At 44.4% G+C, this 27,095-nt stretch overlaps 1 protein-coding gene across 5 annotated transcripts in view; it reads right to left on the reverse strand.

Moving 5' to 3' along the window:
- SAMSN1 (SAM domain, SH3 domain and nuclear localization signals 1) overlaps positions 1-27,095 on the reverse strand; it is a 74,669-nt gene that overhangs the window by 23,554 nt on the left and 24,020 nt on the right. For all 5 annotated transcript variants that reach the window (XM_072138566.1, XM_072138565.1, XM_072138564.1 and 2 more), the window contains one exon: positions 25,577-25,935. In XM_072138566.1, the coding sequence (XP_071994667.1) occupies positions 25,577-25,935 (359 nt within the window). The remainder of the gene's footprint in view (positions 1-25,576; positions 25,936-27,095) is intronic.

Here is a 27,095-nt window from a genome sequence, read left to right on the forward strand (position 1 = left end):
AGCACTGGACATCATATAACATTAGACAGAAATGATCAGCTGTCAGTAGAGATGAGCGAATCATCATCAAAGAGTCGATTTGCTGAAGATTCCATCATGTTTTCAAAAGATTTAGTTTGGTTTCCGAATATATTTAGCCAGATGTGATGTTGCTCCAAAGATCCTGGATATTAGTGAATAACCCCCACTAGTTCTCTAAAACACAGAATTGTCCTGAAAATCTCATTTCATGAAAATCAATTTGATTAATTTTTAAAAAAAAATATTTCTTTTCATTTTCTGTCCCCCGACAGCGACACTTGACTGGGCTTTACCTAGGCACCGCCATCTTGGATGGCAGATTGCTGCTACCCATGACATCATCAAAAAGTGGATATCAGTTGCCAGGACATATGGAAGCCTGTTAAATTGGAGAGGTTGTGAAGCAGCTCAGTGCAGAGAGCTAAAGAGTGCAGCAGTGTGAGCAATCATACTCAACGGACTCAGGGACGTAACTGCAGCTGCTATGGGGCCCGCAGTGTCTTGGGGCCCTGTAATGTGACCTGCCACTAAAGAATGGAGGATGTGCATCATTATATACATATTGTGGCTTATTTACTAAGGGTCACGGATCGCATTTTTGTCAGACTTTCCAACGGTTTCGGGGATTGCACGGCTTTGACAGGTATTTAATAGTGGTTTGCACTGGGATTGTGTCACGCACAATCAGATTTTGGCGCAGCTGCGTTGACTTCCATGAGACAGAAATTGGGGGCAGCCGGACAACCTGACTGATTCGGAATTAGCGCAGGATTTAACTTTCAAATTTTATCGCAAGACAATGCACTTACACGCACCAGGAAGAAGAAGGTGAACTCTGTTGGACCTGAGCGGGGAAGCGACACATGCAGGATATCGGGCGCACGATCTTAGTGAATAGCGGCACAGTGCATTATACAAGGACAATGCACTTTTGTGGCAAATTCGTCGGACAGGTAAGTAAATGTGCCCCATTATGCTCCACATTGTACAACATTATGGGGCACATTTACTTACCTGGTCACTGGAGATCACTTAAAGTGCATTGTCCGTGTATAATGCAGGATGCGACTATTCGCCTAATATCCTGCAAGTGTCACCATCTTTTTAGTGGCGCATCTTTAACATAGGGCGTGCAACACAATTTAAAAGTTAAATCTCGCGCTCTGTCCGAATGAGTCGGACCCCCCTGACAGTACGCCCCCTGATTTGTGTCGCATGGAAGCCAGCGCAGTTGCCCCACAAAAGGGTCGTGTGCGACACAATAGCGGCACAGACACTTCCTAAATACGTGTTTTAAATTCAGAAGCCTGCTAGGGGTTCGGCCTCTCCTAGTTATGTCTCTGCTTAAAAGTTGTGTATGTAAATTGATTCCAGTAGTTATCGTATACTGGTCCATACTTCAGAGCTGCACTCATAGTCCTACAAACTTAATATCTAAGAATATCAGCTAATCTTTCTAGTTACTTTATCTTTAAAGTTATCGGTATCTTTATACTTTCATAGAGTTCAGTGATCTGATGACTTTCGGAGGTTTGCTTATTTGGAAGGGGTTTGTACTGTATATCATTAATCTTTCTACCTTCATTAGAAACAGCAGAATTGTGAATACAGCTCTGGATTATTGTATTATGCAGGCTGGAGCGTGCACAGTATGTGTATATGTGAATATATGTATGTATATTAGTGTGGTGAAGTACATTTATAGGTGTGGGATATGTTTTTTGAGGTTGGTGTTCTGTTTTTTGATGTGTGGGGTGTTGTTTATGGTTTTGATTTATGTTGTGATCATTGTCTTCATGTCTTTTTTTTTGGATGTTACATTATTGTTACTATTTATATTTATTTGAAAAGGTGAGTTATTGTGTATATTTTCTATAAAAGTTAAGGGATTAGTTATGTTTGGTTTATGGTGTTTGTGTTATGTTTTACTATTGTGATTATTGTAATGTTTTCTATTTTAAATTTTATTTAAAGATCTACAGGCTTCATGGGGGGAATGGAGGGAAATATATAGAAATGTTAAGAGAGGGTCGATTTACGAAAATCACAGACATATACAAACAAAAATTCTTTTCATGCTCTATTATTCTCCTTTCAAACTTTGTAAAATGAAAATTTAGGATTCTTCTAAATGTTACAAATGTGTAAATGAAAATGCTGATTTTCTACATATTATTTGGTTCTGTCCTAGTATTAGTAAATTCTGGGGAGAAACATTTAAACGAATAAATGAGGTTCTGCGAAACAATCCTGATCCCCACAATGGATTTGGCAATCATTGGGAGGATTAAGACCACAGATATAGAAGAAATAAGTTAAGTTTAGATTTTAAAGGGAACCTACCACCACGATTCTACTTACAAAGATAGATCGGGTGGTAGGTGGATGTATGGGACGTGAGGATAGTTCTTTTTAGAGCTAATCCTCACGGCCCCGCTAACTTTTTAAAATCTTTAATACCCTAATATGTAAATTTTCTCAAGTGGCTACTGGGGCGTGGAGTAGCCGGACATGAGGCTACACGTCGCGGCTAATCCACGCCCCAGTAGCCTCTTTTCTCCTCCTACACGGACATCTTCGGCGCGCAGTAGCTCCGGCTTCGGAGTAGTGGCCGCGCAGGCGGCTTTTGGACGAGGGCACACAGCTACGAGGAGCTGCGCACCAAAGATGTTAGGGTAGGAGGAGTAAAGAGGCTACTGGGGCATGGAGTAGCTGCCCCAGTAGCCACTTTACAAAATTTGCATATTAGGGTATTAAAGATTTTAAAAAGATAGAGGGGCCGTGAGGATTAGCTCTAAAAAGGGCTATCCTCACGTCCCATACATCCACCTACCATCCGCTCTAACTTTATAGGTAGAATCGTGGTGGTAGGTTCCCTTTAAGACTAGTGACAATAGTGAAGATTCTTGTAAATAGGGAATGGGAAAGTAATATAACGCCAAATGTTACAAGCTGGTATAATTTGACACTGAAAATTAAGCAATTTGGGAAAAAAAGCAAAAAAAAAAAAGACAACATTGCGAAATGGACTAAAATAGGGGGAAAATGGAAATAGAATGACATATGTCTGTAAAAGGTACATAGTTTTTTTGTTGTTTGTTAGCTTTTATACCTATCTATTAACCCTTCCACAATTTAGCTTTTGTTACTTAGTGTTTTATGATCTTCATTCTATGTTTCTATTTGTCAATTTCTTTCTATTTGTTTTACTAAATGATATAAAAACTAGAAGTTATTCCTGGCCCCACAGGAGTTTCAGATGTCTTTTTCCACAGTGCCATTCTCTGGTATAGATGTGGTTTACTTGGGGGTTTGTCTTTCTAAGAACCACATAAATAAGTAAGGGCTGTGCAATAAACTAGTATCATTTACCGACAAGTGCTGTGCATTGTGTATCACAGGCGGACAACCGTGACTTGTGGAGTTTCTATTCCTGGAGCAGCTTTCTGTCCATGAAATTCCATCACTACATGGTTTGTATTTCACAAATCTAATATGTTTGACTAAACCCAATAAATCCAGGGTAGTAATGGAGGTATGTGATTCTGTAATCATGACTGAGCAGAAACATAACTTACAGAAACATAACTAACCCTAATAACTATAGGAGGCTCCTCATAAAAGAGAAGAACAATGAAAAAAAAGCCATACGGGTGAGGTCACACGTTCCGCAAGTGTTGCGTCTCCTAACATAACACTAGTCCACAGAGGACAGGAGGACAGTTCCGCTAGTGTAGCATTTCCTAACCAAACGCTAGCGGACGGGGACCACAACTCGGCCCAATCACATATGTGTTTCCAGATTGGGCCGAGTTGTGGTCCCCGTCCGCTAGCGTTTGGTTAGGAAATGCTACACTAGCGGAACGTGTGTCAGCACCCTAAAAGAAAAGAAGTATTTTTTTCACAGTGCACTACGAATGGGTTAAAACCGGCATATGATACAAATCCAGTGATATTCCTGATTAAAAGTATATATTATCAGCAGCAAATTTCCCCCTTATGCAGGTCAGAGGTAGAGTAATGAAAGGATATAAGAGCAGCACATTTTCTGAGCAGCCACTGGAAATTTGTTAAACTGGACAGATTGTCAGATCAAGTCAGGCTCTCCTTCTGGATCTCATGAACTGTACCAATCTCTACCTATGTTACATAGACTATATTGCCCTCTATCTGTACTACATGTCCTGTACTGCCCTCTATCTGTACTACATGTCCTGTACTGCCCTCTATATGTACTACATGTCCTGTACTGCCCTCTATCTGTACTACATGTCCTGTACTGCCCTCTATATGTACTACATGTCCTGTACTGCCCTCTACCTGTACTACATGTACTGTACTGCCCTCTACCTGTACTACATGTCCTGTACTGCCCTCTACCTGTACTACATGTCCTGTATTGCCCTCTACCTGTACTACATGTCCTCTACTGCCCTCTACCTGTACTACATGTCCTGTACTGCCCGCTACCTGTACTACATGTCCTGTACTGCTCTCTACCTGTACTACATGTCCTGTGCTGCCCTCTACCTGTACTACATGTCCTGTACTGCTCTCTACCTGTACTACATGTCCTGTGCTGCCCTCTACCTGTACTACATGTACCGTACCGCCCTCTACCTGTACTAACCTCTACCTGTACTGCCCTCTACCTGTACTACATGTCCTGTACTTCCCTCTACCTGTACTACATGTACTGTACTTATCTATACCTGTACTACATGTCCTTTACTGCTCTCTACCTCTACTACATGTAATGTACTGTCCTCTACCTGTACTACATGTACTGTGCTGCCCTCTACCTGTACTACATGTCCTGTACTGATCTATACCTGTACTACATGTCCTTTACTGCTCTCTACCTGTACTACATGTAATGTACTGTCCTCTACCTCTACTACATGCACTGTACTGCCCTCTCACTGTACTACATGTCCTGTACTGCCCCCTTCCTGTACTACATGCACTGTACTGCCCTCTACCTGTACTACATGTACTGTACTGCCCTCTACCTGTTCTACATGTCCTGTACTGCCCTCTACCTGTACTACATGTACTGTACTGCCCTCTACCTGTACTACATGTCCTGTACTGCCCTCTACCTGTACTACATGCACTGTACTGCCCTCTACCTGTACTACATGTCCTGTACTGCCCTCTACCTGTACTACATGTAATGTACTACCCTCTACCTGTACTACATGTCCTGTACTGCCCTCTACCTGTACTACATGTACCGTACTGCCCTCTACCTGTACTACATGTCCTGTACTGCTCTCTACCTGTACTACATGTCCTGTACTGCTCTCTACCTGTACTACATGTCCTGTACTGCCCTCTACCTGTACTACATGTACTGTACTGCCCTCTACCTGTACTACATGTACCGTACTGCCCCCTTCCTGTACTGCATGCACTGTACTGCCCTCTACCTGTACTACATGTACTTTACTGCCCTCTACCTTTACTACATGTCCTGTACTGCTCTATATCTGTACTACATGTACTGTACTACCCTCTACCTGTACTACATGTCCTGTACTGCTCTATATCTGTACTACATGTACTGTACTACCCTCTACCTGTACTACATGTCCTGTACTGCCCTCTACCTGTACTACATGTCCTGCACTGCCCTCTACCTGTACTACATGTCCTGTGCTGCCCTCTACCTGTACTACATGTACCATACTGCCCTCTTCCTGTACTACATGTCCTGTACTGACCTCTACCTGTACTACATGTACTGTACTGTCCCCTACCTGTACTACATGTCCTGTACTGCTCTCTACCTGTACTACATGTCCTGTACTACCCTCTACCTTTACTACATGTCCTTTACTGCTCTCTACCTGTACTACATGTAATGTACTGTCCTCTACCTGTACTACATGTACTGTACTGCCCTCTACCTGTACTACATGTCCTGTACTGCCCCCTTCCTGTACTACATGCACTGTACTGCCCTCTACCTGTACTACATGTACTTTACTGCCCTCTACCTGTACTACATGTCCTGTACTGCTCTATATCTGTACTACATGTACTGTACTACCCTCTACCTGTACTACATGTCCTGTACTGCTCTATATCTGTACTACATGTACTGTGCTACCCTCTACCTGTACTACATGTCCTGTACTGCTCTCTACCTGTACTACATGTCCTGTACTGCCCCCTACCTGTACTACATGTCCTGTACTGCCCCCTACCTGTACTACATGTCCTGTGCTGCCCTCTACCTGTACTACATGTACTGTACCGCCCTCTACCTGTACTACATGTACTGTACTGCTCTCTACCTGTACTACATGTCCTGTACTGCCCTCTACCTGTACTACATGTCCTGTACTTCCCTCTACCTGTACTACATGTACTGTACTGATCTATACCTGTACTACATGTCCTGTACTGCCCTCTACCTGTACTAAGTGTCCTGTACTGCCCTCTACCTGTACTACATGTACTGTACTGCCCTCTGCCTGTACTACATGTCCTGTACTGCCCTCTACCTGTACTACATGTCCTGTACCGCCCTCTACCTGTACTACATGTCCTGTACTGCCCTCTACCTGTACTACATGTACTGTACTGCCCTCTGCCTGTACTACATGTACTGTACTGCCCTCTACCTGTACTACATGTCCTGTACCGCCCTCTACCTGTACTAAGTGTCCTGTACTGCCCTCTACCTGTACTACATGTACTGTACTGCCCTCTGCCTGTACTACATGTCCTGTACTGCCCTCTACCTGTACTACATGTCCTGTACTGCCCTCTACCTGTACTACATGTCCTGTACCGCCCTCTACATAAAACCCCTAAGGCTCTTTTCAATAATGTGGCAGCGTCAAATATTGCCACGTACAGTACTTCTCTAACACTCCCGTTCTTTGTCTATATGAGTGGTGGAGATAACCAAGCAACGAGCTCAGCAAATTCCATCACTCCCACACTATGGAATGGAGCAGCATAATCAATTCAATAGTGCCCTATCTGCAGGCAGCATGTTATAGAGCAGGAGCAGCTGAGCAGATTGTATATAGTGCCCTATCTGCAGGCAGGATGTTATAGAGCAGGTGGAGCTGAGCAGATTGTATATAGTGCCCTAACTGCAGGCAGTATGTTTTAGAGCAGGAGGAGATAAGCAGACTGTAAATGGCATCCAATCTGCAACCAGTATGTTATAGAGCAGAAGGAGCTAAGCAGATTCTACATAGTGTCCTATTTGCAGGCAGCCTGATAGAGAGCAGGAGGAGATGAGTAGATTGTACACTACAATCTACTCATCTCCTCCTGCTCTATATCAGGCTGCCTGCAAATAGGACACTATGTAGAATCTGAATGCAACATGTTATAGAGCAGGAGGAACTGAGAAGATTGTATATAGTGTCCTATCTAATAATAATCTAATCTCCTTAGACAGTAAAATACTCTCTAGGTTTGGAAAGAGTAAATCTTTAGCCTTTTATCCCTATCTCTATGCTCTGTACATGACTTCAGATACTGCTCACTACAGGAGAAAGAAGTAAACAAAAGGCACAGTGGCGTTATCTAATGAATTATGTTACAACGTGCACTGTTATTGCCTTCTGTATTTATTTCTGCTGTAAAAAAAATGCTTTAATGGTTCAGTTCGTTCTTGAAGGTTACAAGGCTACATGGGGTGAACCTAGGATAAAATCTCCCTTTGGTCCATTGGTATATAAAATGCTACTAACAGCACTATTTTTTAGGTTTCACAATCAAAACCAACCTAAAAACAAAAAATAGATTGGTTAAGCAGGCGCACATACTGCTTCCTGCTTCAGCAGAAGATGAGAGAAATTCCATCACTTCCACACTATGGAATGGAGCGGCAGGACACAAGCTCCGCCCCTTAGTGTGACCTTGGTTCTGTGGATTGCTGGGATTCCCGTTCTCGTGCTCATAAAACCATTTTAAAGGGGTTGTCCGAGTTTAAAAAAAAAAAACTATACGTGGCCAGGAGCAGGCTGCCTAAAACAATAACGATGTACTTACCTTCCGGCGCTGCTGTCGCTCCGGTCCGGGCGCCATGTAAACAAACATGGCCGCCGGAGCAGCGCTGCATTCAGCTTCCGGCCGGCCGTGGCCGGGTACCCCTATCCGTCCCTATACACAGCATTGTGTATGGGGGCCGGAAGTTTGTCGGGTCCGGGCGGAAGCTGAATGCAGCGCTGCTCCGGCGGCCATGTTTGTTTACGTGGCGCCCGGACCGGAGCGACAGCAGCGCTGGATACCGGAGGGCACCGGAAGGTAAGTACAGCTTTATTGTTTTAGGCAGCCCGCTCCCGGTCACATATAGTTTTTTTTTCAAAACTCGGACAACCCCTTTAAGTCATAACAGCCTTTGGGGGGCTCCACCAACGTGTGCAACATGTACTAAGTGATCCCGTTGTCATAAAATGGAAACCGCTGACCACTGGAATCAAAAATTGCTAGCAAAGAAGTCTTTTGATTTTACGGATACATTTGCTGATAATCAGAGGGAATGAATTTCAAGATTATCACTGATAGAGACTTTGTACATTATTTTGTTACAAGATGTAGAGCTTTTTTCACACATGAAGTAGATGGGGAAAACAAATTTGTTTTTTTTTGTTTTTTTTTTTAAAGGCAAAAATAAAATGTGGACAGTAAATGACATCTCAGAAATATTTTCATCAAAGCCAAAAGCGGGAGATTATTTTCTTTCATCTAGGAAAATGTTCTCATTCTGTGTATGAAATGTGTGCACTCTGCAGACGCCGCTGCTCTAATGCGCCTCTTCCCAAACCTGCGGGTATCTACTTATCTGCAGCATTGTCACTAAATCTTCCATTTACAGACACCTCAATGCCCTCTGACTGCGGATTGTATCTTACACAGAGAAGATGTCAGTATTGGTAATCTCCAGCAGGTTTATACATATACGCATACATGCATTATCATTTAATCAAAAGTGAGTTTTCAATCCCATAGATATACACATGTTATAGAACAGGAGATGCTGAGCAGATTGTCCATAGTGTCCGATCTGCAGAGAGCATGTTATAGAGCAAGAGGAGCTCAGCACATTGCATATAGTTTTCTTTCTGCAGGCAGCATGTTATAGAGTAGGAGGAGCTGAGCAGGTTGTACATAGGGTCATATCTGCAGGCAGCATGTTATAGAGCAGGAGGAGCTGAGCAGATTGTTCTTAGTGTCATATCTGCAGGCAGCATGTTATAGAGCAGGAGGAGCTGAGCAGATTGTACATAGTGTCCTATCTGCAGGCAGCATGTTATACAGCAGGAGGAGCTGAGCAAATTGTACATAGTGTCCTATCTGCAGGCAGCATGTTATAGAGCAGGAGGAGCTGAGCAGATTGTACATAGTGTCCTATCTGCAGGCAGCATGTTATAGAGCAGGAGGAGCTGAGCAGATTGTACATAGTGTCCTATCTGCAGGCAGCATGTTATAGAGCAGGAGGAGCTAAGCAGACTGTATATAGTGTCCTTTCTGCAGGCAGCATGTTATAGAGCAGGAGGAGCTGAGCAGATTGTACATAGTGTCCTATCTGTAGGAAGCATGTTATAGAGCAGGAGGAGCTGAGCAGATTGTCCATAGTGTCCGATCTGCAGAGAGCATGTTATAGAGCAAGAGGAGCTCAGCACATTGCATATAGTTTTCTTTCTGCAGGCAGCATGTTATAGAGTAGGAGGAGCTGAGCAGGTTGTACATAGGGTCATATCTGCAGGCAGCATGTTATAGAGCAGGAGGAGCTGAGCAGATTGTTCTTAGTGTCATATCTGCAGGCAGCATGTTATAGAGCAGGAGGAGCTGAGCAGATTGTACATAGTGTCCTATCTGCAGGCAGCATGTTATAGAGCAGGAGGAGCTAAGCAGACTGTATATAGTGTCCTTTCTGCAGGCAGCATGTTATAGAGCAGGAGGAGCTGAGCAGATTGTACATAGTGTCCTATCTGCAGGCTACATGTTATAAAGCAGGAGGAGCTGAGCAGATAGTGAATAGTGTCTAATCTGCAAACAGCAAGTTATAGACCAGGAGGAGTTGAGCAGATTGTATATAGTGTCCTATTTGCAGGGAGCCTGTTATAAAGCAGGAGTAGCTGAGCAGATTGTTCATAGTGTCCTAACTAGAGATGAGCGAACATGCTCGTCCGAGCTTGATGCTCGGTCGAGCATTAGGGTACTCGAAACTGCTCGTTGCTCGGACGAATACTTCGCCCGCTCGAGAAAATGGCAGCTCCCGCCGTTTTGCTTTTTGGCGGCCAGAAACAGAGCCAATCACAAGCCAGGAGACTCTGCACTCCACCCAGCATGACGTGGTACCCTTACACGTCGATAGCAGTGGTTGGCTGGCCAGATCAGGTGACCCTGGGATAGACTAGCCGCTGCCCGCGCTGCTCGGATCATTCTGTGTCTGGATGCCGCTAGGGAGAGAGCTGCTGCTGGTCAGGGAAAGCGTTAGGGTGTTCTATTAGCTTACTGTTAGGCAGGAGTGATTCTCAAAGAACCCAACAGCCCTTCTTAGGGCTACAATAACGTTCTACTTTTTTTATTTTAATTTGCATCTAGTACCATTTTGTGAGGAATTAGCAGGGGGACTTGCTACCGTTGTGTTTAGCTCTTAGTGGCACACATATCCATAGCAAAGACCGAAGTGGGAAAATTTAGTAGGGGTTGGATTTCAATTAGGCACTAACTCAGTGTCATCTCATCTGGCATAGTAGTGTGCTTTGATACTTGGCTAGAAAATAGCCATAGGAGAATACAAAGAGCTTACTTACGCATACAGTAGCGTTCTATATATTTGATTTCTGGTTGATCTGCTGGTGGCTGTACTTTCTGCAGTGCATGTACTTGCCAATTCTGAGCAATTTGTAGTGAGACTTGCGACCGCTGTGTTCTGCGCTTAGTGACGCACATATCCATAGCAAAGACCGAAGTGGGAAAATTTAGTAGGGGTTGGATTTCAATTAGGCACTAACTCAGTGTCATCTCATCTGGCATAGTAGTGTGCTTTGATACTTGGCTAGAAAATAGCCATAGCAATAGGATAGCATTGTTTGGTTTTAAAAACTCAAAAAAAAAAAAAAAACACAAAAAAAAACAAAAAAAAGTAAAAAAAAAAATAAAGTTATAACTCTCATTTTAAAAATGTTTAACCCGAGGGCTAGGGGTAGAGGACGAGGGCGGGGACGTGGGCGTCCAACTACTGCAGGGGTCAGAGGCCGTGGTCCTGGGCGGGGTGAGACACCACCTGCTGATGAGGGAGCAGGGGAACGCCGCAGAGCTACACTCCCTAGGTTCATGTCTGAAGTTACTGGGACTCGTGGTAGAGCACTGTTGAGGCCAGAACAGTGCGAACAGGTGATGTCGTGGATTGCTGACAATGCTTCGAGCAATTTGTCCACCACCAGTCAGTCTTCCACGCAGTCCACCCATGTCACCGAAATCGCCACTCCTCCAGCTCCTGCACCTCAGCCTCCTCCCCCCCAGTCTGCCCCCTCCCAGGAAAATTTGGCATTTGAACCGGCATACTCTGAGGAACTGTTTTCTGGACCCTTCCCACAGTCACAAACCACTTGTCCGGTTGCTGCTGAGCAATTTTCCGATGCCCAGGTTTTCCAACAGTCACAGTCTGTGGGTGATGATGACCTTCTTGACGTAGTGGAAGTGTGTAAAGAGGTGTCCGACGATGAGGAGACACGGTTGTCAGACAGTGGGGAAGTTGTTGTCAGGGCAGGAAGTCCGAGGGGGGAGCAGACTGAGGGATCGGAGGATGATGAGGTGACAGACCCAAGCTGGGTTGAGAGGCCGGGTGAACACAGTGCTTCTGAGACGGAGGAGAGTCCTCGACCAGAACAGGTTGGAAGAGGCAGTGGTGGGGCCAGACGGAGAGGCAGGGCCAGAGCTGGTGCATCAGCGCCAAATGTGTCAACTAGTGAAGCTCCCGTGGCGAGGGCTCCTGCGGCGAGGGCTAGATCTTCAGAAGTCTGGAGGTTCTTTAAGGAAACACCGGATGACCGACGGACTGTGGTGTGCAACATTTGCCAAACCAGGCTCAGCAGGGGTTCCACCACTACTAGCTTAACTACCACCAGTATGCGCAGGCATATGAATGCTAAACACCCCACTCAGTGGCAACAAGCCCGTTCACCTCCGGCCGTGCACACCACTGCTCCTTCCCCTGTGTCAGCTGCTAGTCAGCCCCCTGCCCAGGACCCTGCCACAAAAACCCCATCGTCGCCTCCACGATCCTCCACAGCATCCACCAGCGTTCAGCTCTCCATACCCCAGACGCTGGAGCGGAAACGCAAATATAGTGCAACCCACCCGCACGCCCAAGCCCTTAATGTGCACATCTCCAGATTGCTTAGCCTGGAGATGCTGCCCTATAGGCTAGTAGAGACCGAGGCCTTTCGCAACCTCATGGCGGCGGCCGCCCCTCGGTATTCGGTCCCCAGCCGCCACTACTTTTCCCGATGTGCCGTCCCAGCCCTGCACCAGCACGTGTCAGACAACATCATCCGTGCCCTGACCAACGCCGTTTCTGACAAGGTCCACCTGACCACGGACACGTGGACGAGTGCTGCCGGGCAGGGCCACTATATATCGCTGACGGCACATTGGGTTAACTTGGTGGAGGCTGGGACCGAGTCTGACACTGGGGCTGCTCATATACTGCCGACGCCGAGGATTGCGGGGCCTACCTCGGTCCAGGTGTTTCAGGCCTACTATGCCTCCTCCTCCTCCCACCCCTCCTCCACCTCCTCCTCCGAACTACCATCCGTGGGCACGGCGCCATCAGTCGGTAGCTCTAGGCACAGCAGCAGTGCCGTCGCTAAGCGACAGCAGGCGGTGCTCAAACTGCTGAGCCTAGGCGACAAAAGGCACACCGCCCAAGAGCTATTACAGGGCATCACGGCGCAGACTGATCTGTGGCTGGCACCGCTGAACCTCAAGCCGGGAATGGTTGTGTGTGACAACGGCCGTAACCTGGTGGCGGCTCTGCAACTCGGCAGACTGACACATGTGCCATGCCTGGCCCATGTGTTAAATCTGATAGTTCAGCGTTTCCTCAAGACATACCCCAATCTGTCTGATTTGCTCACGAAGGTGCGCCGCATCTGTGCGCATTTCAGGAAGTCCAGCCCAGATGCTGCCACTCTCAGGGCAGCGCAGCGCCGCCTCCAACTGCCCGCTCACCGACTGTTGTGCGACGTGCCCACGAGGTGGAATTCAACACTGACCATGTTATCCAGAGTTTACCAGCAGCGCAGAGCGATTGTAGACTGCCAGATGTCAACTTCCACCAGAACTGGTAGTCAGGTCAGTCAGCTTCCTCAAGTCTACAATGAGGAGTGGACGTGGATGTCTGATATCTGTCAGGTGCTGAGTAACTTTGAGGAGTCAACACAGATAGTCAGTGGCGATGCCGCCATCATCAGCCTCACCATCCCGCTGCTTGGCCTGTTGAAAAACTCTCTGGTCAGCATGAAGTCGGAAGCTTTGCGCTCGTCACAAGAGACAGGGGAAGAATATTCCCTTGTTGATAGCCAAAGCACCCTCAGGTCTGTTTCTCAGCGCATATCGGAGGAGGTGGAGGTGGAGGAGGATGAGGAGGAAGAGGAGGAGAATGTTGGTGAGACACAAGAGGGGACCATTGTTGAGTCCTTTACTGTTCAGCGTGTATGGGCAGAAGAAGAGGAGTTGGAGGAGTTGGAGGAGGAGGAAATGGACAGTCAGGCCAGTGAGGGGAGTGAATTCTTACGCGTTGGTACTCTGGCGCATATGGCAGATTTCATGCTAGGCTGCCTATCCCGTGACCCTCGCGTTCAAAGAATTTATTCCAGCACCGATTACTGGGTGTTCACTCTCCTGGACCCACGGTACAAGCAAAATCTTTCCACTCTCATCCCTGCAGAGGAAAGGAGTGTGAGAATGCATGAATACCAGCAGGCCCTGGTGCACAAGCTGAAACAGTATTTCCCTTCTGACAGCGCTAGCGGCAGAGTGCGTAGTTCTGCGGGACAAGTAGCGAGGGAGAGTAGGCGAGCAGGCAGCTTGTCCAGCACTGGCAAGGGTACGCTTTACAAGGCTTTTGCCAGCTTTATGTCACCCCAGCAAGACACTGTCACCTGTCCCCAGTCTCGGCAGAGTAGGGCTGATCTTTACAGAAAGATGGTGAGGGAGTACGTAGCTGACCATACCATCGTCCTAAATGATCACACAGCTCCCTACAACTACTGGGTTTCAAAGCTGGACATGTGGCACGAACTGGCGCTGTACGCCTTGGAGGTTCTTGCCTGCCCTGCCGCTAGCGTCTTGTCCGAGCGGGTTTTCAGTGCAGCTGGTGGCATCATCACCGATAAGCGTACACGCCTGTCGACTGACAGCGCTGACAGGCTGACGCTTATTAAAATGAATAAAGGCTGGATTTCTCAGAATTTCCAATCTCCACCAGGTGAAGGAAGCTCAACCTGAATAATTGATCCACTCCTCCTCCTCCTCATTTTCCTCCTTCTCCTCCTCTTTGTACAGTAAAGCAGAGGAAAATGGCTATTTTTTGACAGGGCCCACTGGCTCTTGCTATAGTACTTCATGCATTTAATTTTTCTGGAGGGCCACCTACCCGGTCCTCTGTTTGAAACAATTTTTGTGAGTGCCACATACAGGCACTCAATCTATTCCATTTTACTGCAGGGCCACCTACCTGCTCCTCTGGTTTGAAACATTTTTGGGACTGCCACATACAGGCACTCAATCTATTCCATTTTACTGGAGGGCCACCTACCTGCTCCTCTGGTTTGAAAAATTTTTGGGACTGCCACATACAGGCACTCAATCTATTCCATTTTACTGCAGGGCCACCTACCTGCTCCTCTGGTTTGAAACATTTTTGGGACTGCCACATACAGGCACTCAATCTATTCCATTTTACTGGAGGGCCACCTACCTGCTCCTCTGGTTTGAAAAATGTTTGGGACTGCCACATACAGGCACTATCCAAATTAAATTGTCTCCATAGCAGCCTCCACACGTTGTCTCCATTGCTACCTCCAAAAGTCGTCCATATAGCTGCCTCCATACATCGTCCCTTTATCAAACGAGGTGTGTCAGGCAGAAATTTGGGTTGTTTTCATGGATTCCACATCAAAGTTGTTAACTTTGTCGCCACCCTGCTGTGTTATCCACAAAATATACTGGCAAACTTTTACCATTTAGGGATATTATTTCAGCGCTTCTTGCGCATCTGTTTACATTCCCCTCACCCGGCATATCCTAAACTTATAAGAACGCTACTACACTTGATCTTATACAAAAGGTTCTTAGAAGTGCTGTTTGGGGAGTAGCCTAGAGACAGGGGCTTGAATTGGCGAAAGCTCGCCTGGCAGCGGAGCGCCAGCTCCATGCGCATCATGCGCTTCTTGCGCATCTGTTTACATTCCCCTCACCCGCCATATCCCAAACTTATAAGAACGCTACTACACTTAACTTGGTGCAGGCTGGGACCGAGTCTGACCCTGGGGCTGGTCATATACTGCCGACGCAGAGAATTGCGGGGCCTACCTCGGTCCAGGTCTCAAAGGCCTACTATACCTCCTCCCACCCCTCCTCCACCTCCTCCTCCTCCGAATTACCATCCGTGGGCATGGCGCCATCAGTCGGTAGCTCTAGGCACAGCAGCAGTGCCGTCGCTAAGCGACAGCAGGCGGTGCTGAAACTGCTGAGCCTAGGCGATAAAAGGCACACCGCCCAAGAGCTATTACAGGGCATTCCACATCAAAGTTGTTAACTTTGTCGCCACCCTGCTGTGTAATCCACAAAATATACTGGCAAACTTTTACCATTTAGGGATATTATTTCAGCGCTTCTTGCGCATCTGTTTACATTCCCCTCACCCGCCATATCCTAAACTTATAAGAACGCTACTACACTTGATCTTATACAAAAGGTTCTTAGAAGTGCTGTTTGGGGAGTAGCCTAGAGACAGGGGCTTGGATTGGCAAAAGCTCGCCTGGCTGCAGAGCGCCAGCTCCATCCCAAGATCCAACTAACATAGTTGCAGCACCTTTAATCTACTACTAGTTCACTGCCTCCATAATAATAATAATAATAATCTTTATTTATATAGCGTCATCATATTCTGTAGCGCTTTACAAATCATAGGAAACAAATACAAATGTAATGTAACAGAGCACAACATTTGTATGGAACAACAGGAGTGAGGTCCCTGCTCGCCAGAGCTTACGGTTTATGAAGATGATGGGGTAACACGAGGTAAAAGAATATTTAATGGTCAAGCCATTCTTCTTAGGGAATAGAAAAAAATATAATAAATGGAATTGCTGTCGCTTGAACCACTCAGCCGTCATCTTATATACCAGGTCCAGGGTGAATGGGACTGCAGAGAAGTCTGGTGCCTGTTGGTTGCTGGATAACAGATGGGAGGACGACACAGGACGGGTTAGTAGAAGAGTTAAAACTTCATGCAGTTAATGAGTGTTATAGGCTTGCCTAAAGAAATGGGTTTTAAGAGCACGTTTGAAACTTTGGAGGTTAGGTATTAGTCTGATAGTCCAGGGCAGAGCATTCCATAGAATTGGTGCAGCTCTAGAGAAGTCTTGGAGACGCGAGTGGGAGGTCCGCACTAGGGTAGAGGTTAATCTAAGATCACTGGCGGATCTAAGAGCACGGGTTGGGCGATAGACTGAGATAAGAGAGGAGAGGTAGGGGGGTGCAGCATTATACAGAGCTTTATGGATGAGGGTTATTATTATTTTAAACTGTATTCGAAAGGAGACTGGCAGCCAGAGCAGCGACTGGCATGAACTGTAAGCATACATGGTCCCCTTATCAAACGAGCTGTGTCAGGCAGAATTTTGGGTTGTTTTCATGGCTTCCATGTTAACTTTGTCGCCACCCTGCTGTGTAATCCACAAAATATACTGGCAAACTTTTATCATGTACCGATATTATTTGAGCGCTTCTTGCTCACCTCCTTTGGTTCCTCTCTGACACCCATTGGTTTGAAGCCTGAGTCCAATTAGGGTATGTCGCCATGCCACTCTCTAGCCTGCTGCCGCTGCCTCTGCCTCTGCATGCCGTCCCCTATAGTGTCAGGGTCAATTATTGGATGTTTTACATGCTATCTAGCTTCATTCTGTCACTCTGTCATGGCCATGCTGTTGCCCATAATTTCGGCATAATGGTGCGATTAAGCAGCCTCAGAGGCATCCATGCATGCTGCCCCTGCTGTTTCCTGTCCATTTCCGTGGTGTTTCCATCCTTTTCTGAGGTTCCCAGGTGTTTGGCCAAGCTTCCCTGTGCAGAGCCTTGGTCCCCTTGAAAAATGCTCGAGTCTCCCATTGACTTCAATGGGGTTCGTTATTCGAGACGAGCACTCGAGCATCGGGAAAAGTTCGTCTCGAATAACGAGTACCCGAGCATTTTAGTGTTCGCTCATCTCTAGTCCTAACTGAATGCAACATGTTATAGAGCAGGAGGAACTGAGAAGATTGTACATAGTGTCCTATCTGAAAATAATCTAATCTTCTTAGAGAGCTGAATCATTAAGTGAAATACTCTCTAGGTTTGGAAAGAGTAAATCTCTAGCCTTTTATTCCTATCTCTATGCTCTGTACATGGATCCAGATGCTGCTCACTACAGGAGAAAGAAGTAAACAAAAGGCACAGTGATGTTATCTAATGAATGATGTTACAAGTGCACTGTTATTGCCTTCTGTATTTATTTCTGCTTTAAAAAATGCTTCAATGGTTCAGTTTTGTTCTTGAAGGTTACAAGGCTACATGGGGTGAACCTATGATAAAATCTCCCATTGGTATATAAAATGCTACTAACAGCACTATTTTTTAGGTTGCACAATCTAAACCAACCTAAAAACAAAAAATAGGTTAAGCAAGCGCACATACTGCTTCCTGCTTCAGCAGAAGATGAGAGAAATCCCCCTCTTACATGTGTCTGTCACGCCTCATCTCACGGATCAGGGCTACATCTATTTCTATATTCTACCTAAACTCGCATTACAATACAATAACTATATATGACACAAAGTAGCAGGATGGAAGGCAAAATATATTATTGCTTATTGTGGATGATAGAGGGATTAGTAAAAGTGGTTTTTCTCATCTGAATAGGTCCGAAAGTCTTATCCAATTATTATGTTTTAATATAATTTATTTGAGACATTGCTGGAAGCCAACACTAGAGGGAGGTTAAGAGCATACTGCAATCAGTATGCAGTCACCTCCTTAGCTCCCTCTAGTGTCAGCTACAAGTATCTTGAATATTATTTATATTAGTAATGACATTGATTTACTTCCAGGTCTAAGGTCACTTGAGTCTTCCCTACTTTTGTTAGTAGATTTATGTGAACGGAGTTGCCTTTCTCATGCAAGTGCACCCATATAATGGGATCCAAATACAAGGTTTTAAAGGTGTATTAAAGGGGTTGTCTGGTCCCCTGGGTTGTCTGGAGACCCCTGAAGTCCACTGTACAGTGATAGTTCCAGAGTGCTACAGCTCTGCATCTTTTGACCCGAATCTGAGCAGTCCTAAAGAATCATTAGTACATCAGTACATAGGGATCAGTACAAGTTTTGGATCCCCCTAATCTGAACCTATCCTGCGGAGCACCCATTAGCATCTGTCACAGGCATAGGGTATATTTAGAGACTGATTTTGGGTTCATAATTTCACCTTTAAGCGCTGTGCGGCTGCATTATTTGGAGATCACTGTATATTGTGGTATAATTTACGTTACGTATAAACTTGGTCATAACAACCTGTGAATTGTATCCTGAGGAGTAGTGTTCAAAGCCTCCATAGCAAAAAGCCAAAGGAAACATTAGTTTAAAAAGGAAATCCACCATCAATATCCATCATGATATTGGCGTAACTGTGATAAACTTTTTTTATATTTTGTTATCCATGGCCTCCTTCCTTCTAAAATCAACTTTTAAAATTATGCCAATGAGCTAGAAGAGCTCTGGGAGGGAGTAACCAGGACCCCACCTTGCTGTAGATTCATGAGCTGTTATAAAGTGCAGGAGCATGTTTTACCTACCCCCCTGCTCCCTCAGCACATTCCCCTCCCTGCTGTAATCACACATAGTGGAAGGGGAGAAGCTACTGCGAATGTCAAACAGTTGTGAAGCTACAGCATGTTGGGGCTCTGGTAACATCCCCAGGAGCCCTTCTGGCTTATTAGTATAATTTTGAAAGTTGATTTTATAAGGAAGGAGGCAATGGATAACAAATATAAGGCAATTACCACAGTCACAGGGCCTGGATCTATGAGTAAGTGTCCCTGGTTTATCATGTTTGACTTTGATGGTAGATTTCCTTTAAATGTATTTACTGGGGGGCATTTATCAGACGTGTCTGAGAGCAGAACTGTTCTGGCTGCCCATTGCAACCAGTCAGAGCTCAGCTTTCATTTCCCCACAACTGTTTATAAAATTAATACAGGGCTCTGATTGGTTGCTATAAACAACTAGAACAGTTCTGCTTTCAGACCCTTCTGATCAATCTCCCCCACTGTGTTTGGTTTCTATAGATGATACATCATAATATATGAGTCAGCTCTCTCCTATATGTCTAGGTTATTTCATCTGGGCACTTCATCTATTAAAAGGTTATCCTACTTGACATCTTAATTTCCGAGAACTTATCAGATCCTCAATGTTACGGAACATGAACTGAAACCAGAATCAACCTCAAAGCGTTCTGTTCCATAGAAAAGGTCAGCATATTCTACGTATAATAAAACGCCACCAGCTTCATTCTCTTATTTTAGCCAAATTTCCGAAAGACGCAAAAGAGACCATATTACCATAAAACTGGCTCAACGTCCACTCATTTTTTACAAACTTTGAAAAAAATCCTCTCTCCTTTTCTTTTCCTTGCTCCCTGCTACACTAACATTCAGAAATATTGGCTGAATTCCTTCTTGCTATGGTAAGCTGGACAGAAGATCACTAAAAAGCCACAAAAAGTTACAGGGAGAGGGAAGGGATGAGCTCAAGGAATATAGTATATTAGAGACTTTAATCATCATAAATGCAGTCTAAAAGCATTCGGGGATCCCTACTTTCTTAACATGTTTAAGGGGGACCACCATCTTGCCTCAACTAAAGTAACTATCCTTTAAGGAAATCTACCATTTAAATCCATCATGATAAACACTTACTCATAGATCCAGGCGCTATGACTGTGGTAATATCCTTATATTTGTTATCCATGGCCTCCTCCCATCTAAAATCAACTTTTATAATTATTCTAATGAGTCTGAGGGCTCTGATGGGTCTAAAGTGGATTATACAGTGACTCTATGATCTTTTGGGCTGAAATTGCTAGAAATATGGCTATAGAATCTGTATGAAGTCACTTGGTTTTAGCTCCAGGTAAGTTTCTGTCAATCCATTAGTTATCACTGCCAGGGCCGACTACAGGTTTCAGTTGGCCCCTTTGGAGTGAACTCACATTGCGGCATTAAAAAATTCAGAAACTTAAAATGTCACCTGGTCCCTAAAAAATTCCCTAGTTTATCATCCCAAACATCCCCCTCATGGTTATTTTATATACAGCCCCCTCATGGTTATTTTATATACAGCCCCCTCATGGGTATTTTATATACAGCCCCCTCATGGTTATTTTATATACCGCCCCCTCATGGTTATCTTATATACAGCCCCCGCATGGTTATTTTATATACAGCCCCCTCATGGTTATTTTATATACAGCCCCTGCATGGTTATTTTATATACAGTCCCCCTCATGGTTATTTTATATACAGCCCCCTCCTGGTTATTTTATATACAGCCCCTTCATGGTTATTTTATATACAGCCCCCTCATGGTTATATTATATATAGAGCCCCCTCATGGTTATTTTATATACAGCCCCCTCGTGGTTATTTTATATACAGCCCCCTCATGGTTATTTTATATAAAGCCCCCCTCATGGTTATTTTATATACAGCCCCTCATGGTTATTTTATATACAGCCCCTGCATGGTTATTTTATATACAGCCTCCTCATGGTTATTCTATATACAGCCCCTCATGATTATTTTATGTACAGCCCCCTGCATGGTTATTTTATATACAGCCCCCTCGTGGTTATTTTATATACAGCCCCCCCCATGGTTATTTTATATACAGCCCCCTCATGGTTATTTTATATACAGCCCCTCATGGTTATTTTATATACAGCCTCCTCATGGTTATTCTATACACAGCCCCCTCATGGTTATTTTATACACAGCCTCCTCATGGTTATTTTATATACAGCCCCCTCATGGTTATTTTATATACAGCCCCCTCATGGTTATTTTATATACAGCCCCCTCGTGGTTATTTTATATACAGCCCCCTCGTGGTTATTTTATATACAGCCCCCTCGTGGTTATTTTATATACAGCCCCCTCATGGGTATTTTATGTACAGCCCCCTCATGGGTATTTTATGTACAGCCCCCTCATGGTTATTTTATATACAGCCCCCCCATGGTTATTTTATATACAGCCCCCCCATGGTTATTTTATATACACCCCCCTCATGGTTATTTTATACACAGCCTCCTCATGGTTATTTTATATACAGCCCCTCATGGTTATTTTATATACAGCCTCCTCATGGTTATTTTATATACAACCCCCTCATGGTTATTTTATATACAGCCTCCTCATGGTTATTTTATATACAACCCCCTCATGGTTATTTTATATACAGCCTCCTCATGGTTATTTTATACACAGCCTCCTCATGGTTATTTTATATACAGCCCCCTCATGGTTATTTTATATACAGCCCCTCATGGTTATTTTATATACAGCCTCCTCATGGTTATTTTATATACAGCCCCCGCATGGTTATTTTATATACAGCCCCCTCATAGTTATTTTATATATATAGCCCCCTCATGGTTATTTTATATACAACCCCCTCATGGTTATTTTATATACAGCCTCCTCATGGTTATTTTATATACAGCCCCCTCGTGGTTATTTTATATACAGCCCCCTCGTGGTTATTTTATATACGGCCGCCTCATGGTTATTTTATATACAGCCCCCTCATGGTTATTTTATATACAGCCCCCTCATGGTTATTTTATATACAGCCCCCTCATGGTTATTTTATATACAGCCCCCTCATGGTTATTTTATATACAGCCCCCTCCTGGTTATTTTATGTACAGCCCGCTCATGGTTATTTTATATACAGCCTCCTCATGGTTATTTTATATACAGCCCCCCCATGGTTATTTTATATACAGCCCCCCCATGGTTATTTTATATACACCCCCCTCATGGTTATTTTATACACAGCCTCCTCATGGTTATTTTATATACAGTCCCTGCATGGTTATTTTATATACAGACTCCTCATGGTTATTTTATATACAGCCCCGCATGGTTATTTTATATACAGCCCCCTCATGGTTATTTTATATACAGACCCCTCATGGTTATTTTATATAAGCCCTCCTCATGGTTATTTTATATACAGCCCCCTCATGGTTATTTTATATACAGCCCCTCATGATTATTTTATATACAGCCCCCTCATGGGTATTTTATATACAGCCCCCTCATGGTTATTTTATATACAGCCTCCTCATGGTTATTTTATATACAGCCCCTTCATGGTTATTTTATATACAGCCTCCTCATGGTTATTTTATATACAGCCCCCTCATGGTTATTTTATATACAGCCCCCTCATGGTTATTTTATATACACCCCCCTCATGGTTATTTTATATACAGCCCCCCCATGGTTATTTTATATACAGCCCCCTCATGGTTATTTTATATACAGCCCCCTCATGGCTATTTTATATACAGTCCCCTCATGGTTATTTTATATACAGCCCCCTCATGGTTATTTTATATACAGCCTCCTCATGGTTATTTTATATACAGCCCCCTCGTGGTTATTTTATATACAGCCCCCTCATGGGTATTTTATGTACAGCCCCCTCATGGTTATTTTATATACAGCCCCCTCATGGGTATTTTATGTACAGCCCCCTCATGGTTATTTTATATACAGCCCCCTCATGGTTATTTTATATACAGCCCCCTCATGGGTATTCTATGTACAGCCCCTGCATGGTTATTTTATATACAGCCCCCTCGTGGTTATTTTATATACAGCCCCCTCGTGGTTATTTTATATACAGCCCCCTCATGGGTATTTTATGTACAGCCCCCTCATGGTTATTTTATATACAGCCCCCTCATGGGTATTTTATGTACAGCCCCCTCATGGTTATTTTATATACAGCCCCCTCATGGTTATTTTATATACAGCCCCCTCATGGGTATTCTATGTACAGCCCCTGCATGGTTATTTTATATACAGCCCCCTCGTGGTTATTTTATATACAGCCCCCTCGTGGTTATTTTATATACAGCCCCCTCATGGGTATTTTATGTACAGCCCCCTCATGGGTATTTTATGTACAGCCCCCTCGGGGTTATTTTATATACAGCCCCCTCATGGTTATTTTATATACAGCCCCCTCATGGGTATTCTATGTACAGCCCCTGCATGGTTATTTTATATACAGCCCCCTCATGGTTATTTTATATACAGCCCCCTCATGGGTATTCTATGTACAGCCCCTGCATGGTTATTTTATATACAGCCCCCTCGTGGTTATTTTATATACAGCCCCCTCATGGGTATTTTATGTACAGCCCCCTCATGGGTATTTTATGTACAGCCCCCTCGGGGTTATTTTATATACAGCCCCCTCATGGTTATTTTATATACAGCCCCCTCATGGTTATTTTATATACAGCCCCCTCATGGGTATTTTATATACAGCCCCTGCATGGTTATTTTATATACAGACCCCTGATGGTTATTTTATATACAGACCCCTGATGGTTATTTTATATACAGACCCCTGATGGTTATTTTATATACAGCCCCTGATGGTTATTTTATATGCAGCCCCCTCGTGGTCATTTTATATACAGCCCCCTCGTGGTCATTTTATATACAGCACCCTCATGGTTATTTTATATACAGCCCCCTCATGGGTATTCTATGTACAGCCCCTGCATGGTTATTTTATATACAGCCCCCTCATGGTTATTTTATATACAGCCCCCTCATGGGTATTCTATGTACAGCCCCTGCATGGTTATTTTATATACAGCCCCCTCGTGGTTATTTTATATACAGCCCCCTCATGGGTATTTTATGTACAGCCCCCTCATGGGTATTTTATGTACAGCCCCCTCGGGGTTATTTTATATACAGCCCCCTCATGGTTATTTTATATACAGCCCCCTCATGGGTATTCTATGTACAGCCCCTGCATGGTTATTTTATATACAGCCCCCTCATGGTTATTTTATATACAGCCCCCTCATGGGTATTTTATATACAGCCCCTGCATGGTTATTTTATATACAGACCCCTGATGGTTATTTTATATACAGACCCCTGATGGTTATTTTATATACAGACCCCTGATGGTTATTTTATATACAGCCCCTGATGGTTATTTTATATGCAGCCCCCTCGTGGTCATTTTATATACAGCCCCCTCGTGGTCATTTTATATACAGCACCCTCATGGTTATTTTATATACAGCCCCCTCATGGTTATTTTATATACAGCCCCCCCCTCACCCCCTATTGATTCATTAGATACAGCCCCGCTCACCCCCATTAATTCCTCATATACATCCCTTAGAGGGCCCCCCAGCAGCTCTGGGCCCTGGCACTTGCCCAAGTATGCCCAGTGCTGGCCTTGATCACTGCTCTGTACATTGGAGTAATTTTCCATGATCTTGCACAATAAAACATTGATGTACTGTAATAACACACATGATATTCCAAGCTAAGAAAGCAGTAGCCGGTTACACATGAAATAGTGAGTGTTTCTCAGCAGTCGGTCACATTTCCTGCAGCTCTTATCACTGACAGAGAGGAAATCTACTTATCATGTATGGTCATCTATCTCAAGAAGTAACACAGGCTTCACCGTGCACAGGGGGTTTTGTGTTTTTTCATTGTCACAGACTTACAGATATATCTTATTTTCTCTGTCGCTTTTGAGGGTTTGCCTTTTGCAAGATGAGTTGTGTTATTGAGTGGCATCATTTTTTTTTTTGGGGGTTGGGGGGGGGGGGGAGTAGTTATTTTCCATCATTACAGCTAGCCATGTCATTTTTAATGATAAGGTGACCAAAACCAAACATTTGTGGCATATTTTTCTCTTTTCGTTATTTATTTTTTTTTTTTTTGCAGTGTTTACTGTGTCGGATTAAAGGGCATCTACCACCAGGATGAAGGACTGTATGTATGAGCCATTTGCTGAAAGTAGAGGACCCCTTTAAATGCACAAGACAAGAGCCTTTAAATACCCCCCTATGATTTGTCTGAGCTGTTGTAACAATTTTTACCACAGCTCCTTCAAGTCATGACACTTCCAAGGCAAAATTTGTAAATCTGGAAAGAAATAGAAGTACACAAGAAAAAATTTCGAAACAACTTACCCAAGCATATGGAAGATCAGTGTCCGTGAGGGAACATGGGAGTTGGGCCTGATGGTTACAACAAATGCAATGTTCCCACTCCTCCATTTGTATGGTTGAGAAAATGAAAGGATCAAAGTGATCAGGAAACGATTTCCAGTCTGTGAAAAAGTGATGCTGGTTCTCCGGACCCGGAACCAGACTCCTAGAAGGGTTCCATCGGAGCTTCATAGACCTGTCTAAAGATCCACAATTGTGCTCTATAGAATATTCTGCTTCCTGCCTTTTTCTGGCCACCTCCTTGACAACTTTCTTCTCTTTTGTTAGCTTCATGCAGGTTGTTAATGGTTCTTCTTCTTCTTCGAAGTCCTGAGTAGGGGCTGGGAAGGAAACATTTTCAACATAAATATGGCTATTTCTTTGACTTCTGCCTAAAATGAGTTCTGTATGAAAAGAGTTGTATTTTTAATATTTAATGATTATGTACACATGGTTCAACCAAAGTTTTGGGCACGGTCAGACTTGCTCACCAAGGTACCAGAGGATCCTCTGGTGGGTCCAGCAAGAGACAACCCGATTGTAGATCTTGGATGATAGCTATGGAGAGTGTATGGACACTGAGCAGTATCCTAGTTCAACATAGTGTGATGAAGCCTAGTGACATAACAATAGTTACAGTATAATAACCAAACCCAATGGTCCTTCCAAAAGGAATAGACACCCAACTGCATACAGTGCTTTTTTAAGGTTATTTCCTCAGTACAGTACAGGGAACTGGTTCCGGCTATGTGAGAGACCATGGACTTAGGTCAGGGAGGAATTAATTTTACTCATGGTAATTGCCTTTGCAGTCCACTTGTAGGAGCTGCTTATGGCAAACCTATGTGCATATTCTTGTCCAGAATCCTCAGTGGACCATGTAGGGTCTTTAAAGGAAACCTACCACTTGTAGTGGCAGGTTTCCGATGGAAATACCGGGCACCAGCTCAGGTGAGCTGGTGCCGGAGCTTATTTTAGTTAGTGTTTTAAACCGCGGTATCGCGGTTTAAAACACTTTTTAAACGTTATAGCCGGCACAGGGAGGTATGCGCTCGGCGCTTACCGTGCACGCGGCTCTCCTTCACTTCCTATGTAGCCGCGCGCACGGTAAGCGCCGAGCGCGTACCTGCCTGTGCCGGCTATAACGTTTAAAAAGTGTTTTAAACCGCGATACCGCGGTTTAAAACACTAACTAAAATAAGCTCCGGCACCAGCTCACCCTGAGCTGGTGCCCGGTATTGCCATCGGAAACCTGCCACTACAAGTGGTAGGTTTCCTTTAAGATTTTGTGTGCCTTAAAATATGGCCTGCAAAGATAATGGGGCACCTTTACTAAGAACAGTGCAGTCTGTACTATGTGCAGTTTGCCTGTGTAGTGTGCAGGGGACACCAGATTCAGAATTTGCGGTGCCCGTTCTTCATGTATCTGGTGCCCCCTGCACTGCCCTGAGTGCACCAACTTTTTTTTTGTGTTGCACCTTTAACATAAGGCATGTAACAC

Source organism: Engystomops pustulosus, chromosome 2 (genome assembly GCF_040894005.1).
Source record: "Engystomops pustulosus chromosome 2, aEngPut4.maternal, whole genome shotgun sequence".
Classification (NCBI taxonomy): domain Eukaryota; kingdom Metazoa; phylum Chordata; class Amphibia; order Anura; family Leptodactylidae; genus Engystomops; species Engystomops pustulosus.